Raw genomic sequence first — 14,114 nt, forward strand, 5'->3', positions numbered from 1 at the left:
AGATAGCGCAACAACCGGAAACCTTACATTTGATGACTTTTCGTTATTTTTTTTTACCCGAACCCGCCCGGTACCGATCCCCCCCCTCGGCCCGGTCCGGCCCGCACTCAACCGCTCTGCCCGGCGCTTCCGGAACCCTCCCCGCGCAGGCGCCGGGCTGCCCCCCGCGCTGCCTGAGCTCCGCCACGCTCCCCAGCGCCGCCCGCCTGCACGAGTCGGGGGCAGCGGCGTTCCCGGTAGCCGCGGGTCGGGTAGAACCGATTCGGGAGGTACCGGTGGGCTGCGGGTTCGGTGAGCAACGGGGTTGGGGTTCGTCAGGCGAACGCGGGGGCGGCTCAGCGCCGGCCCTCAGCGCGGGGTCCTTCGGCGACGGGGACGGAGGGAACGGGACGGCGGCCGCGATGAACCTGGAGCTGCTCGGTGGGTGCGGGAGCGGCGGGGCCGGGGCCGCGGGGCAGCGGGTAGGAGGGGAGCGGGGGTGTTCCGGCGGGCAGAGAGGTGTTCAGAGGGGGAGGGAGGCGGGGAGGGGCGGCGGGAGCGCCTGACTCAAGCGCTGTCTTTGCGTCTCGTTGCAGAGTCCTTCGGCCAGAACTACCCAGAGGTAAAAAAACCGCTCCCGGCCCCCGGAGGCTGCTGCCAGCGGCCTCCTGACCGCCCCTCCTGGCCTCGCCCTCTCCTTCTACCTCTTCCTCTCCTCCTTCCTCTCCTTTCCTCCTTCTCCTCCTTCTCCCTCTCCCCCTCTGCCTTCTCCTTCTCCCTTTTCCCCTCTCCCTTTTCCCCTCTCCCTTTTCCCCTCTCCCTTTTTCCCTTCTCCCTTCTCCCTTCCCCTTTTCCCTTCTCCCTTCTCCCTTCTTCCTTCTGGGTTCTCTCTCCTCTCCCCCCTCTCCCCTCTCTCCCTCTCACCTCTCCCTCTCCCCCCTCTCCCCTCTCCCCTCTCCCCTCTCCCTTCTCCCCTCTCCCCTCTCCCCTCTCCCCTCTCCCCTCTCCCCTCTCCCTTCTCCCTTCTCCCTTCTCCCTTCTCCCCTCTCCCTTCTCCCCTCTCCCTTCTCCCTTCTCCCTTTCCCCTTCTCCCTTCCCCCTTCTCCCCTTCTCCCCTTCTCCCTTCTCCCTTCTCCCTTCTCCCTTCTCCCCTCTCCCCTCTCCCTTCTCCCTTCTCCCTTCTCCCTTCTCCCTTCTCCCTTCTCCCCTCTCCCTTCTCCCCTCTCCCTTCTCCCTTCTCCCTTCTCCCTTCTCCCCTCTCCCCTCTCCCCTCTCCCTTCTCCCTTCTCCCTTCTCCCTTCTCCCTTCTCCCCTCTCCCTTCTCCCCTCTCCCTTCTCCCTTCTCCCTTCTCCCTTCTCCCTTCTCCCTTCTCCCTTCTCCCCTCTCCCCTCTCCCCTCTCCCCTCTCCCTTCTCCCTTCTCCCTTCTCCCTTCTCCCTTCTCCCTTCTCCCTTCTCCCTTCTCCCTTCTCCCTTCTCCCCTCTCCCTTCTCCCTTCTCCCTTCTCCCCTCTCCCTTCTCCCCTCTCCCTTCTCCCTTCTCCCCTCTCCCCTCTCCCTTCTCCCTTCTCCCTTCTCCCTTCTCCCTTCTCCCTTCTCCCCTCTCCCCTCTCCCCTCTCCCCTCTCCCCTCTCCTCTCCCCTCTCCCCACAGGAGGCTGATGGCACCCTGGACTGCATCAGCATGGCCCTGACCTGCACCTTCAATCGCTGGGGCACCCTCCTTGCCGTGGGCTGTAACGATGGCAGGATTGTTATCTGGGACTTCCTGACCAGGGGCATTGCCAAGATCATCAGTGCTCACATCCACCCTGTCTGCTCCTTATGGTAGGAAAGGCCTCGGGTTGGTTTTTTTTTTGGTTTTTTCCCTTAGAAAAATTGACCCCTGACAGAGCTCAGTGCTAGGTGTGAAACTCTGCTCTCGTTTTTCAGAGAATCAGGAGGATTTTCAGGGTTGGAAGGGACCTTTAGGATCATCTGCTTCAGTTTTGGGAGGGGTTATCCCTGCCAGGCAGCACCTGGGGGGCTCTTCACACCCAGGCAAGGTGACTGCTCAAGTGTCACCCCCTTTTTGGGAAATCCAGCTGCATCTTCACACAGTTCCTTTCAGATAATTTGGACGTGTGTTCTGCCAGTCAGCTTCCTGGCTGTTATTTTTGTCACAAAGAGGTAAATAAAGTTAGGGAGAGGCTTCTGATGAGGGCGTGTAGTGATGGGACAAGGGATAGGGGTTCAAAGCTGAAAGAAGGGATATTTAGATGAGATATTGGGAAGAAATTCCTTGGGGTGAGGGTGCTGAGCCCCAGCTTTCCCAGAGAAGCTGTGGCTGCCCCATCCCTGGCAGTGCTGAAGTTTGGATGGAGCTCGGAGCACCCTGGGCTGGTGGGAGGTTTTCCTGGGTGACTTTTTAAGGTCCCATCACCCAATTCTGAGAATTTTCAAGGTGGGGGTGGATGTTTTGGATGCTTTAAGGAGTAACTTTTGTGCAAACTGCCTCTGGTTGCTGCAGCTGGAGTCGGGATGGCCACAAACTGGCGAGTGCCTCCACGGATAACATCGTGTCCCAGTGGGATGTGCTCTCTGGGGACTGTGACCAACGCTTCCGCTTCCCCTCACCCATCCTGAAAGTCCAGTACCACCCCCGAGACCAGTAAGTCCTGTGAAAAAGCCCTGAATGCTCTCATTTTGGTAGAGCTTAGTAGGTTTTTTTTTTCCTTGCAGCTTGCCAAGTGTTTGGCTTCCAAGTCAATGCCACCGGCGTGTCTTCGTTTTTTGTGTGATTAGAACCCGAAGTGGATTGGTTGTGGTGGTTTTTGTTGTGCAAACATCAGGAAGGGAGGAGGGTAAACAGGAGAGATGTTCTTGGGAATGTGTAGAGACATCTTGTTGGGTTTCCAAGTTACTGCATCAACTTGAAGAAGTTTCCAGAGAAAGAAGGGGAGGAAACGAAACTAGAGAGCAGCTTAATGTCACGTTGAGATTAAAGTAACCCAATAAGATAATAACATATAAACATGTTCTGTATCACTATAGCTTGAGATTTTCTAAATGTTTGAACTGTTTTTTGAGAGAGACAAACCACCCAAACTTTATTTGTTCTGCTCTACAGAAACAGAGTCTTGGTTTGCCCCATGAAGTCGGCGCCGGTGATGCTGACGCTGTCAGACTCCAAGCACGTTGTGCTGCCTGTGGATGATGATTCTGACCTCAATGTGGTGGCATCTTTTGACAGGCGAGGGGACTATATTTATACAGGCAATGCCAAGGGGAAGGTGAGATGTGTGCAGGGTGCAAGAGCTCAGATTCCTTCCTGTCTTTATCCAAATACTTCACATTTCTGGCTCGCTTTGGTTTAATGTCCAAAAAACCTTCCCGGATGTCTCCTGAATAACTGATCCCTTGCAGACAAGATCTGAGTGAAGCTCTGTGCTTTGTCTTTGAAGATCTCTGTGCTCTGATCTCTCTCTCAGTTAGGTCTTTGCCTTGCTGCTGACTTTGACCATATTTGTTGGCCCCTTTTCCAGCCTAACTAAACCAAAGTTTATGTCACAGAAACTGTAGTAGAAATCCCACCTCTCAGAACCCCAACTCTGCCTGTGTTGGGGTGCATCCCACCTTGCTGAGGCTTCTCTTGTCAGGGTTAGTAGGTGATGTGAAAGGCACCCAAAGGGGAATGTGTTAGTGTGAAGACACTGATTGCCTTCTTGTCTCCCTTAACCTTCAGATCTTGGTCTTAAAAACAGACACTCAGGATCTTGTTGCTTCCTTCAGAGTGACCACTGGAACCAGCAACACCACAGCCATTAAATCCATTGAGTTTGCTCGGAAGGGCAGGTGAGTGACTTCATTTATCTTGGAAAATGAATGGAAAGGTGTGAGGTAGTGTCAAGAAATCCTTTGATGGAACATCCTCTGGTTCTTTCTCTTAGTCCTTTAACACAATGCACCCTCTGTGCCCTCCTTCCTGCAGCTGCTTTTTAATAAACACAGCTGACAGGATCATCAGGGTCTATGATGGCCGTGAAATCCTCACCTGTGGGAGAGATGGGGAACCTGAGCCTATGCAGAAGCTGCAGGACTTGGTGAACAGGTAAGAGGCAGCAGGGTGACTGCTTTGAATAGCTTTGAATATTCAAGCTTTGAATATTCAAGTGTAACGTTGGCTTCTGGGAATTAAGCAGTAAAATAAATTTCCTCTTGATTTGGAAGTAATGAAGTGAAACCAACACAACATCTAGGAGATTTAAAATCTTTTATTTAGCTTTATTGCTGTTTTATAACAATAGGTCTATAGTAGAACAGAGGAAAATAAAGTAAAAAATAAAGAACTAATGAAGTGAAAACAACATGACTTGAAACACAGTGAACTTTGTGTGTTTGGCACAAATTGGGAGTCTCTGGGCTGAAGGGTCACTCAGGGTCAGGGCAATGGGCAGATGCTCCTCTCTGTCACAATTGGAAATTTGTTATTTGTGGGTGGGAAGTGTGTGAGATCTCAGTCTGAAGAACACTTGCTGGCTTTTAACTCCTGGCACTGCCTTTGCATGCAGGACCCCATGGAAGAAGTGCTGTTTCTCTGGTGATGGTGAATATATAGTGGCAGGTTCAGCACGACAGCATGCCCTGTACATCTGGGAGAAGAGCATTGGAAACCTGGTGAAAATCCTCCACGGGACCAGAGGAGAGCTGCTCTTGGATGTAGCAGTAAGAAACCTGTCTGCTAGTGCTATGCTTCCTGTTTTTTGGAAAACTAAGCTTTTTTTTCATTCCATTTACCAACTCAACTCCTCCTCTTTTCTCTTTCATCTAGTGGCATCCTGTCCGACCCATCATAGCTTCCATTTCAAGTGGAGTTGTGTCAATTTGGGCTCAGAATCAAGTGGTAAGTGGTTCAGGAGATTGTTTCCTTGACCCTGGTGGTCCCCAAGGGGTTGCATGCTGGAATCCTTTATTAAATCCCCACTTGCCAAACTCTTTAGGTTCACCTGCCTCACTCAATATACATTTGTCATCTTGTGGAATGTGAGGAGGGTGCTTGCACTTTGGGTGCTGAGCTAGTTAAGCTTTGCATTTCATCTTAAATATCATGACAGGGACATTTATGGTGTCTTGAAAGTGTCATTTAAGAGCAGGGGATCTGGGTGAGCCAAAACTAAGTGGCTAAACATGAACATACAGCCTTGGTTTTAAGAATAAGATTCCAATAGTCAAGGAATATTATATTTTCAGTAGGAACAAACTTGTGCAGTTTATGATTTGACTGGGAAGGTTTGATATTTGTGATCTTGCCTGTGGCTTGGGGGATTTTAATGCAGAATTGAAGTTGCATGAGGTAACAATAATTTTTGAATTTGGGGCTTAGGAAAACTGGAGTGCCTTTGCTCCTGACTTCAAGGAACTGGATGAAAATGTAGAATATGAAGAGAGAGAGTCAGAGTTTGACATTGAAGATGAAGACAAGAGTGAACCAGAACAGACAGGTACTGCTGTTTGCTGGGGGGCAAATCCTTTCAGGTGGAAATTTAAACAATCTGCCTCTTGGTGGTGCTAAAAACCTGTGCTGTGAAAGGCTGCCCCAAGCTATGGAGAGGGGAGGGTTGTTCCAGCCCAGCAGCTCACCTGGTTACCAGGCTTTGCAGCACTTCTTATCTTGAGATTAATTGTTGTTTAGTAGCTTTGAGTATTCAAGTGTAACGTTGGCTTCTGGGAATTAAGCAGTAAAATAAATTTCCTCTTGATTTGGAAGTAATGAAGTGAAACCAACACAACATCTAGGAGATTTAAAATCTTTTATTTAGCTTTATTGCTGTTTTATAACAATAGGTCTATAGTAGAACAGAGGAAAATAAAGTAAAAAATAAAGAACTAATGAAGTGAAACCAACAAAATATGTAGGAGATTTAAAATCTTTTATTTAGCTTTGTTACTGGTGTTTTATAACAATAGGTCTATAGTAGAGCAGAGGAAAACATGTTGGATTTGGGAATAAATATTTTAGCTTTGTTTTAATTCCTGCTTCTGCATGATCAGACATTTAAGCAGAGCCAGTCCCATTCTTTGTTTTGGTTTTTTCCTTTCTGTCTTGAATTCATCTTTTTTTTCCCTGGTTCTCAGGTGCTGACGCTGCAGAAGATGAAGAAGTGGATGTCACTAGTGTGGATCCCATTGCTGCCTTCTGTAGCAGGTAAAAGAATAGTTGATCTTCAGTATGAAAATGAAATTATAACTAAGATTCCCTCTTTAACATGTTACAATAACCTCTAATTTTAATTAAAACCTCTAGTTTTAAATGACAGCAAATTTTTTTTTTCTTCAGCGACGAAGAACTGGAAGACTCCAAAGCTCTGCTTTACTTACCCATTGCTCCTGAAGTGGAAGACCCAGAAGAAAACCCCTATGGCCCTCCTCCAGATGCTGTTCAGAGCTCTTTAACTGATGAGGGGATGGGTTCTGAGAAGAAGAGACAATCCTCCTCTGATGGACCTCAGGCACCAAAGAAGAAGCCCAAAACCACCAACATTGAACTCCAAGGAGTACCCAATGATGGTGTGTAGGGGTTACCACTGTTTTAGTGCCCATTCTGCAGCTGGGATGGTCCAGAAATTCAGAGGGGCACTCCTTAATTTTCTCCTTCTCCTTATCACTTCTTAGAGCAGTTATTAATGGCCCCCAACTCTTTAATTAATTATTTTGCAGCCTGGGAATGCCAGAAGGCCTCCTGAAATTGTCGTTTTTCACGATCCGAAGGAATAATTCACTTTTGGTTCCACTTGGTCTCTCCACAGAAGTCCATCCACTGCTGGGGGTGAAGGGAGATGGTAAATCCAAGAAGAAGCAAGCAGGCAGGCCTAAAGGATCAAAAGGTAAAGACAAAGATTCTCCATTTAAACCGAAACTCTACAAAGGGGACAGAGGTGCTTTACCTCTGGAAGGAGCAGCGAAGGGTAAAGTGCAGGCGGAGCTGGGACAGCCCTTGACAGGTAAGGAAGTTGTTGGCTTGCTTGGTGGCCTTGCTTTGTACAGCCTCTGCCTATAGCTGTGGCATTTTATCTGCCCAAGTGGCACTTGCTCACTGAATATTTAATTGCTGTCAAGGAGAAGCAAAATTTTACATTTTTTGGAGGTAGAAATGCTCTCAGTGTTTGTGACCTCACCTGTGTTACTGCATACCAAGAGGTGCAGGGGTTTAGTGGTGATTGAGAACTGCTTCAGAAGCAAAAAAAAAACCAAACCTTGTGCTGACTTCAGTCTTTTCAATACCTTCTATCAGGTCTTACAGAAATGGTGATAATGTTTGGTTTGGCCTGGTTGATTTTGAAGGGGGGAAAAATGTAAATGGTGAAGGATTCTGGTGCTGAAAGGGATCATTTTGTGCCATCAATACTTAGCAGAGTGATGAAGAACAGAGGAGTTCTGTGAGCAGAACTAGGAAATGGAGCATCAATAATGGTCCATTTGATAAATGAACCCTGAGGTAAAATTCAGGAGCTGAATTTTCTATTCCAAGCTATGCAGCAGCTTTAGTTGTGTTCCAGAATGTACAATTGCTGTCAAAGAGGACAGGTTGGGTGGAATTCTCTCTTTTTTTTGGTCCTATTTTGTTGGTTGTGGTATTAAAACAGGACTGTTACACAGTCACCTTGGCTGGGGCCAGACTGAGTGTTTCATGTGCTACTTCAGCTTCTTACTTGGGGAAAATGCTTTTAAACACAGTAAAGAAAAGCACATGTTTGCTTTAAGTGCTGTGAACTCCATTTTTCTAGATGGCAATGAAAAGTTGATAGATAAACAAAGCCACAGTGTAATTGAGACACCAAATTTTGCATTTCCTTGAACTCAGCTGCTGCTGTGGTTATCAGACTGTAGAGAAATGATTTATTTTATTTCCCTCCCCTTTCTTTCCCTCACTGCTGCTCCTCTGCTAACTTGCTCATTGTCCCTCCTGCTCAGCTCCTGGTGTGTTGCTTGTGCTGAGCATTATTTCCAGAAAAAAGGGAATGGGGGAAGGAAACTTGCTCCATACATGGGAAAACCTGGGGGATGTTTTCTGGGCTTGCATTTAATCCTCTCACACTGCACCCTGTGAGATCCAGGAATTAAACAGAAATATCCTGAGCCCTTGTTTGCAGCCTGGGAGCCACTGATCAGCTTTTGGTGTCAGATTTGCTGGACAGGGTGATTCTCTTTTTGACTTTTCAAGTCATCAGGGAGCATCCAGGGTGTTTTAAACTGTGACAGGAAGGAATTGTCTGGATTGTGTGGATCCTCAGGTGTCTTTGCTGGCATCTGGGACACATCCTGACTGCTGTGCTGGATGGACCCAATGAGTACAACTCTGAGTTTCACCAGCAGGCCTGTTGATTGCTGTCCTTTCTCACACTCCTAATTAACATCACCACATGCAGAAGAATGCAAATAAGAGAGGGTTGTTCACTGGAAACTTAATGTGGCATCCAAAATGGATTTCAGTCATTTGCTTCAAAAAAAACAGTACTGGGGGTTATGACTTTACCATCTTTAAGCAGCTGTATAAGCAGTTTGTTTTCAGAGAAGTGCTTTTCATATAAATTATTTTTGTGCAGCTTTTTCAAGGTATTTTTGTCACTTTGTTACCAACTTGTTCTGCTGATTTGCTTGGTCTACATTTGGAGACAGATCTCAGCATCATTCTTGCAGGTCATGATCACTGTTGCACTGCTCTGTCCTGAGAGCTGGAAAAATTACACATTTCAAATGAAGCAACATTCTAGACAGACTCTTTCTTGTTTGTTTTTTTGGGGTTTTTTTTTTTGCTTTGGTTGGTTGGTTTTTTACACACTCTTGCAAAACCATATTTGGGAGGATTTTTGTGTGGTTTTACTTGTAATGCTCCCACACAGCTGTTAATATGAAATATAAATATATTAATTAATATGAAATAATACGAAATTAATATGAAATATAAAACACACCTGCAGGTGATCTCAAATACAAATACAGAAATATTGGACATCTTGATTTGTCACGAGCAGTGTCCTGTTGATTATGGCACATTCAAGATTTATTAATCCAGAAAATCTTGATCTCTTTCATTTGCTTCTGGGAATTCTGCCCTGTTTGGTGGTCTCTGGTTTCTGGTGACATCTGTTTGAGTCTGGTTACTTATTTTTCACCTGTCTTTGCTCTCTTTAGCAGGTGGTGCAATCTCAGAACTGTTATGAAGACACCCTTTATCTTCCTGCATTCTTTCCCATGTTGGCACCATCATGTGGGAAGTGGATGAAATGCTCAGTCAGAGTGGACTGTGTGGCCAGCAGCCTGATTGGCCATGGATTCAGGGAGTGACTTTTGTCAGACATGAACATGGAAGAGGAAACAGCTTCCTCCTTAGCTGCCTCTGCAGGAACAGTGGAGGTGCTGGCTCTCAGGTGATGCCATTTGCAAAGAGACTGCCTGGACTGCCTTTGTGTTGAGAGAACTGGTTGAAAGTGAGCTGGTAGCCACCCCTCAGCCCCTCCAGAGCTGATCAGCCATTGTCTTTTAAATACTAATTATTATTTTTTTTTTTTTTTGTTCCTGGATTGAAGAATACCCAAAGTGTGTATTTTTATTCCTGATGCTGTATGACTGTGTGTCCTGCAAACTTCCCTTTCTTTTACACTTTTAATTTCAGTGAGTTGTGAGTCCTGTGCCAGCTGCATTACCCCATCAGCTTTCCTGTTAGCTCAGTGTGGTGTCTGCTGTGCTGCCAAGCTTAGGGAAACACTGCTGCTGATTATGTGCCAGGTCTGATTTCCTCTCAAGTGGAGAGAGATCTAAGATGAAGAATCAAGATGCCCTCTGAAGTCTGCAAAGAATGAATCTTCATATTGTTAATATTTTAGACATGAAGGATGACTCTGCTTCTGGGAAAGGGAATGAGTGAAAGTAGCTCTAGATAAAATCCTCAGTTTATGTGCTTCCATCTAGCCTGTGATATGAAAAGCTGTGTTGGCAGTTTCTTGCTGTTCTTGCAAGTGATTTTATTCTGCTGCTTTCCTGTGTGCTGCCCTACCAGAAACATTTTGCTTCCTCCTCAGCTGGTGGGTGCTGGCAGAGAAAAAAAAAAAAAAAAGAAACAATATTTCTCTGAACTGAAACAGTAGTTTTTCAGGGGTTTTTTCCCCCACTTCTGGATCAAGAATGTAAGAAAGATGAATGCTAATGGCTCATTTCCAGCCATGCAATTAACCTTTTGTTCTTTAACTAATATTTTGTCATATTTTCCTGGTGGGAATGTGAGGAGACACTTTCCTTACCCAGTGGCAACAGCCTGACACCTCTCTGTACTAAATCTGTTCTAGTCTGTTAAAAGAAGGTTTTATTTCATAATGCCCCTTGGCTTAGAGGCTTTTATGGTTCCTCTGCAATTACTTTTGAGTTTCCCCCTGGATGAAATTATGGAGATTGCTCAATAATTTAAAAATTTCAACAAGTAGTGACAGACTTTAAAAACCAAGAAGAGGAATCATCAAGAGATTTGTGAATTTGCAGTCAGAAGTAAGCAGTAGCTGCACAGGAGGAGAGGAGACACTTGGAAATCAGAAGGTCTTTCAAAAACTGGTGTTTTCATTTCTGCCTCTAGCCCAGCAGTCTGCTGCTTTTAATGAAATTCATCCCCATGCCTACAGGATTGGTTTTCTTTGTTCTTTCAGCTTGTAGTGTGACTTGCTTCTTTCCTGGAACACTCTTATATCAAATCCACCCCCAGGTGATGTGGCAGAGCCCACAAGCTTTAAAAGCTGCCCAGGCAATGGTTCTCCAGATTGTTTCAAAGCCTCTGATTTGCCACTTCCTTTCTGTTAAAACTTCTTTGTACAGTGTATATGTCCTTGATTTATTTTCTTCCATCTTTTTTTTTTTTTTTTTTTTTTTTTTTGGCATCTCTAGGTTTGTACAATATTTGTCAGATACTGGCTGGTAGTACATAGCAGTGGTGTTAGTTTTTGTCTCTGTAAATAAAGAGGTATGTTTTATTTCCTAGAGGCAGTGGGGAAGTCTTGGCTTTTCCATACAGCTGTGATTGTTTCTATGGTGACAATGTTTAGGAATGCAGAACAGCTCTGCAAGCACAGGTGGAGTGTGGTGGTTGGTTGGTTGGTTGGTTGGTTTTTTTTCAGTGTGGCTTTTGGTCCCTTTTCAACAGAGAGGAGTAATAAAAAGAATACAATTTAATAAAAGCTAAGAAATACTAAAAGCCCTGTACACCCCAGTGCATCCTCAGCCCTCTGAGCCAGAGGTAGGAGAAGGGAGCTGAGCACAAAAGTGTGGGGTGCACCCCCAGGGAGTGGAAAATATGGGCACCAGATCTTCAGAAGTCTTCCTTTTTAGTGGATGTGGGAGTGTCAGGAAGAGAAATTATGGATATTTATTAGCAGAGGTGTTGAATGCAGCAATCCAAGGCCTTTCTGCAGTCCATAACTCAGCTCCTGACAGGGAAACCCTCACTCCAGAGCAGTCTTGGCCACAGCTCCATCACTCCATGAAAAACCATTTCCATGTCACACAGACCATTTTCAGGAGTGCATTGTCCTTCTGGGATGCTTGCACACAAAACGAGCCTCACCAGCACGTCCTCCTCAAGGCTTTGGCACACAAGTGGTTTCTCTTTCACAGATGCAGCAGTTGACCATGGAAATTTGGGCTGAGATTCCTTGGAATGGGGTGGATGGAAGCTCAGGGCTGGCGGCTCCTCCGTGGGGTGCCACTGAGTCCCTGGCAGGACCCAAACTCTGCTTTTGTGCTGAGTCCTCATCTCACCTCAGTCCTTGCTTTGTTTGCAGCCTGAGGGGAGTTCTTTGTTCTCCCTTGGAATGTCTGGAGGAGTCTGGAATGTCTGGTTCTGACCCAGCTGTGACATCCCCGGGTTTACAGAGGTGTGAGTGACTTCACTGATGGGTGCAGCATGGGGGACAGAATCCTTTTGGGGTTCCCTTTGACATCAGTGCTGCCAGGCTGGAGGTTGAAATGCTCTTTTATTCATCTTGGTCGTTTGGGGGAGCACTTTAGATTTTGGGATGGATGTAGGACAGAAACAGGTGCTGTGTAAGGCCTGGGGATTCCCTTGTGCCCCGTGCATTATTTTGAAGAGTTCAGTAGGGATCGCTTGTAGTGTTTTAGAGTTAGGTGGGAAAATGAAATGGAAACAGCACTTCTTCAGTGTGGGGATTACTCTGAAGTGGTGTGTAACATCTGAGGGAGGAGGGAAGATTTCCTCTTCTCTAAATTGCCCTCTTACTGGGACTGGAATTGAGGATTCCCAGTCTGACTGCCTCAGTGATGTGTTGCATCTTTTTTAGCAGCCTTGTGCTTCAAGCCTCTCTTGGAAGATTTTTCCTAGCAGAAGGATTTAGGTCTTGAAGACGATGCCTGTGGGATTTCAGAACTAAGTAGTTTGAAGACTCCCAAAGAATGAATCTGTTTGGCTTTAGGAAGCAGCACGTCTGATATGAAGGCCGTGGGGAGCAGCCACATCCTTGGGGTGTTGTGCTGTGCTTTCTATCTGCCTTTCGTAGCTTCCGTCGCAAAAATCACCATCCCGGCAGAACTCAGCACAGCTGTAGCAGAAATCGCTGTCAATGCCACATCCTGCAGCGTCACCTGTGGCCCGGGCTTCAAACTGGAGGAGATTTGTGAGATGACTGCTGCTGGGGAGAGGAGGAATTGCAGCCTCCGCAGGTCGGGCTGCCTGACCAGCTGGGCTTGTGGCTTGCTCCACTTCACCGTCCCGGTGGGGAAACCCTTCCAGATGAGCTGTTTGAACTCAGCTGAGATCGGGTTTGGTACTCGTGTCTATTTCTACACCTGGAAGTTTGCCCAAAGCCTCATCACCACCAACGATGTGCTCTTCAAACCCTTCCGAAACCCTGGCTCTGCCGTCAGCTTTTCCCCCACCAGGGAGTCTGATGCTGGGACCTACAGGTGTGACATGCAGATGGTGAAGACCTTCAGGGTCATCAAGAGGATCTATTTCGGGGTCAGGGTGATCCCAAGTGAACTGGTGGATCTGAACTTCCAGAAATCCTTGACTTGGGAGCAGAAGTTAACAGCGAGCAAAGAGGAAGGGGAGGCAGCAAATGGCACCCAGGAAGAAGGGGAAGAGCTGCAGCCCTGCTGGCAGGGAAGGTTGTTTTATGAATTTATGGTAGGGATTGGGAGTGGGGTGACAGGGGGGGTCCTGGTGGGCATGGCTCTCTGCTTTGTGCAGAGGATTATGCAGAGAGTTGCAAATAAATTACCTGAGCCTTAAGGCAGTTTCTTGTCTCTCTGAGTACTGGTGCAGTATTTGGTGGCATTGATGGAGTATTTGGTGGTAAATACAAGAAATAATTGTTGGTAAATGCAGCAATGTGGGTACATTTTTTTCTTGCTGACACAGTTTATTAGCAACTATTTTTTTTGGAGGCTGGTAAGTTAGGATGGGACTGGAGCTTGAGTCTTAATGGAGCAGAGCAGACAGTAGCTAAGGATTAGGTGAGGTTTTGCCTCCACCTTGTGTGAAAGGAAGGTCTGGAATGGTCCAGAGAGGAGCTGGAGGACTCTGAGCCCCAGAAACTGCCTCCTGCTTGCTGCTAACTCCCTTGTCCTGCTCCTCTAGCTGGCCTTTATTTTACCTCTACGCGTTTGAGAGGTTTTTTTCTTTAATTAATAACTTGTGATCCTGACTCCTGTCTTTTTTCCTCAAATTTCTTCTGCTTTGCCTGGAGCTCTGTGGTGATGTGAGGTTCACACTCTCTGGTAGATGCTGTTTCTCCAGCAAGGCTGCAAAGAAGTCAGGATGCTTCTGAGGTGGGTTTGCAAACCAGATTTCCTGGCTGGCTGCTGCCTTTCCCATCAGATCCAACTGGGAATGAGGGGTGGTCACTGCTGCCTCCTCCTTCCAGGGAGATTCCTCTCCCTCTGTTTGCTTTGTGGTGGAAAAGTGGGAAGCAGGGAGCACAGGAGCACATCCAAAGCTGCAGTTTGAGCACTGCTGCTGAGGAGCACAAGTGAGTGATTTTAATCATGACTCAGAGCTGGGCTCCCTACTAACATCTCCAACCTTTAAAGGGGGAGGAAAGGAGGAGCTCAGTGGGCTTTATGGATCTCTCATTTTTCCTGATGATTAATAAGTATAAAAC

At 46.8% G+C, this 14,114-nt stretch overlaps 3 protein-coding genes and 1 long non-coding RNA gene across 5 annotated transcripts in view; 2 read left to right on the top strand and 2 right to left on the bottom strand.

The window, feature by feature from the left end:
* The window catches only part of CDK18 (cyclin dependent kinase 18), a 193,794-nt gene extending 192,788 nt beyond the window's left edge, over positions 1-1,006 (bottom strand). Inside the window, exon 1 of the mRNA XM_071768312.1 lies at positions 989-1,006. The gene's annotated coding sequence lies outside the window, so the exon portion shown is untranslated. The remainder of the gene's footprint in view (positions 1-988) is intronic.
* RBBP5 (RB binding protein 5, histone lysine methyltransferase complex subunit) lies at positions 299-10,977 on the top strand. Of its 2 annotated transcripts, none has more exons than XM_071768306.1 (14): positions 299-420; positions 576-601; positions 1,631-1,803; positions 2,486-2,626; positions 3,086-3,248; positions 3,701-3,810; positions 3,947-4,066; positions 4,527-4,680; positions 4,787-4,858; positions 5,339-5,456; positions 6,091-6,160; positions 6,293-6,522; positions 6,762-6,956; positions 9,148-10,977. In XM_071768306.1, the coding sequence occupies exons 1-14, from the start codon at positions 402-404 to the stop codon at positions 9,174-9,176; spliced, it is 1,620 nt and encodes a 539-aa protein (XP_071624407.1). In that variant the 5' UTR covers positions 299-401; the 3' UTR covers positions 9,177-10,977. The 2 variants fall into 2 exon arrangements, with proteins under 2 accessions (XP_071624407.1, XP_071624408.1); XM_071768307.1 differs by having other exon boundaries at positions 9,151-10,977.
* Positions 5,869-6,417, bottom strand: LOC139807389 (uncharacterized). Its single transcript, XR_011730537.1, has 2 exons — positions 6,334-6,417; positions 5,869-6,099 (listed from the first exon to the last, which is right to left on the bottom strand). It is a non-coding gene; the product is annotated as an uncharacterized lncRNA (long non-coding RNA).
* A 200-nt stretch (positions 10,978-11,177) lies between the features above and the next one.
* On the top strand, positions 11,178-13,243 carry TMEM81 (transmembrane protein 81). Its single transcript, XM_071768152.1, has one exon. The coding sequence runs from the start codon at positions 12,443-12,445 to the stop codon at positions 13,241-13,243; it is 801 nt and encodes a 266-aa protein (XP_071624253.1). The 5' UTR covers positions 11,178-12,442.
* The last annotated feature ends 871 nt before the right edge of the window (positions 13,244-14,114 follow it).

This window comes from Heliangelus exortis, chromosome 25 (genome assembly GCF_036169615.1).
Source record: "Heliangelus exortis chromosome 25, bHelExo1.hap1, whole genome shotgun sequence".
NCBI lineage: Eukaryota > Metazoa > Chordata > Aves > Apodiformes > Trochilidae > Heliangelus > Heliangelus exortis.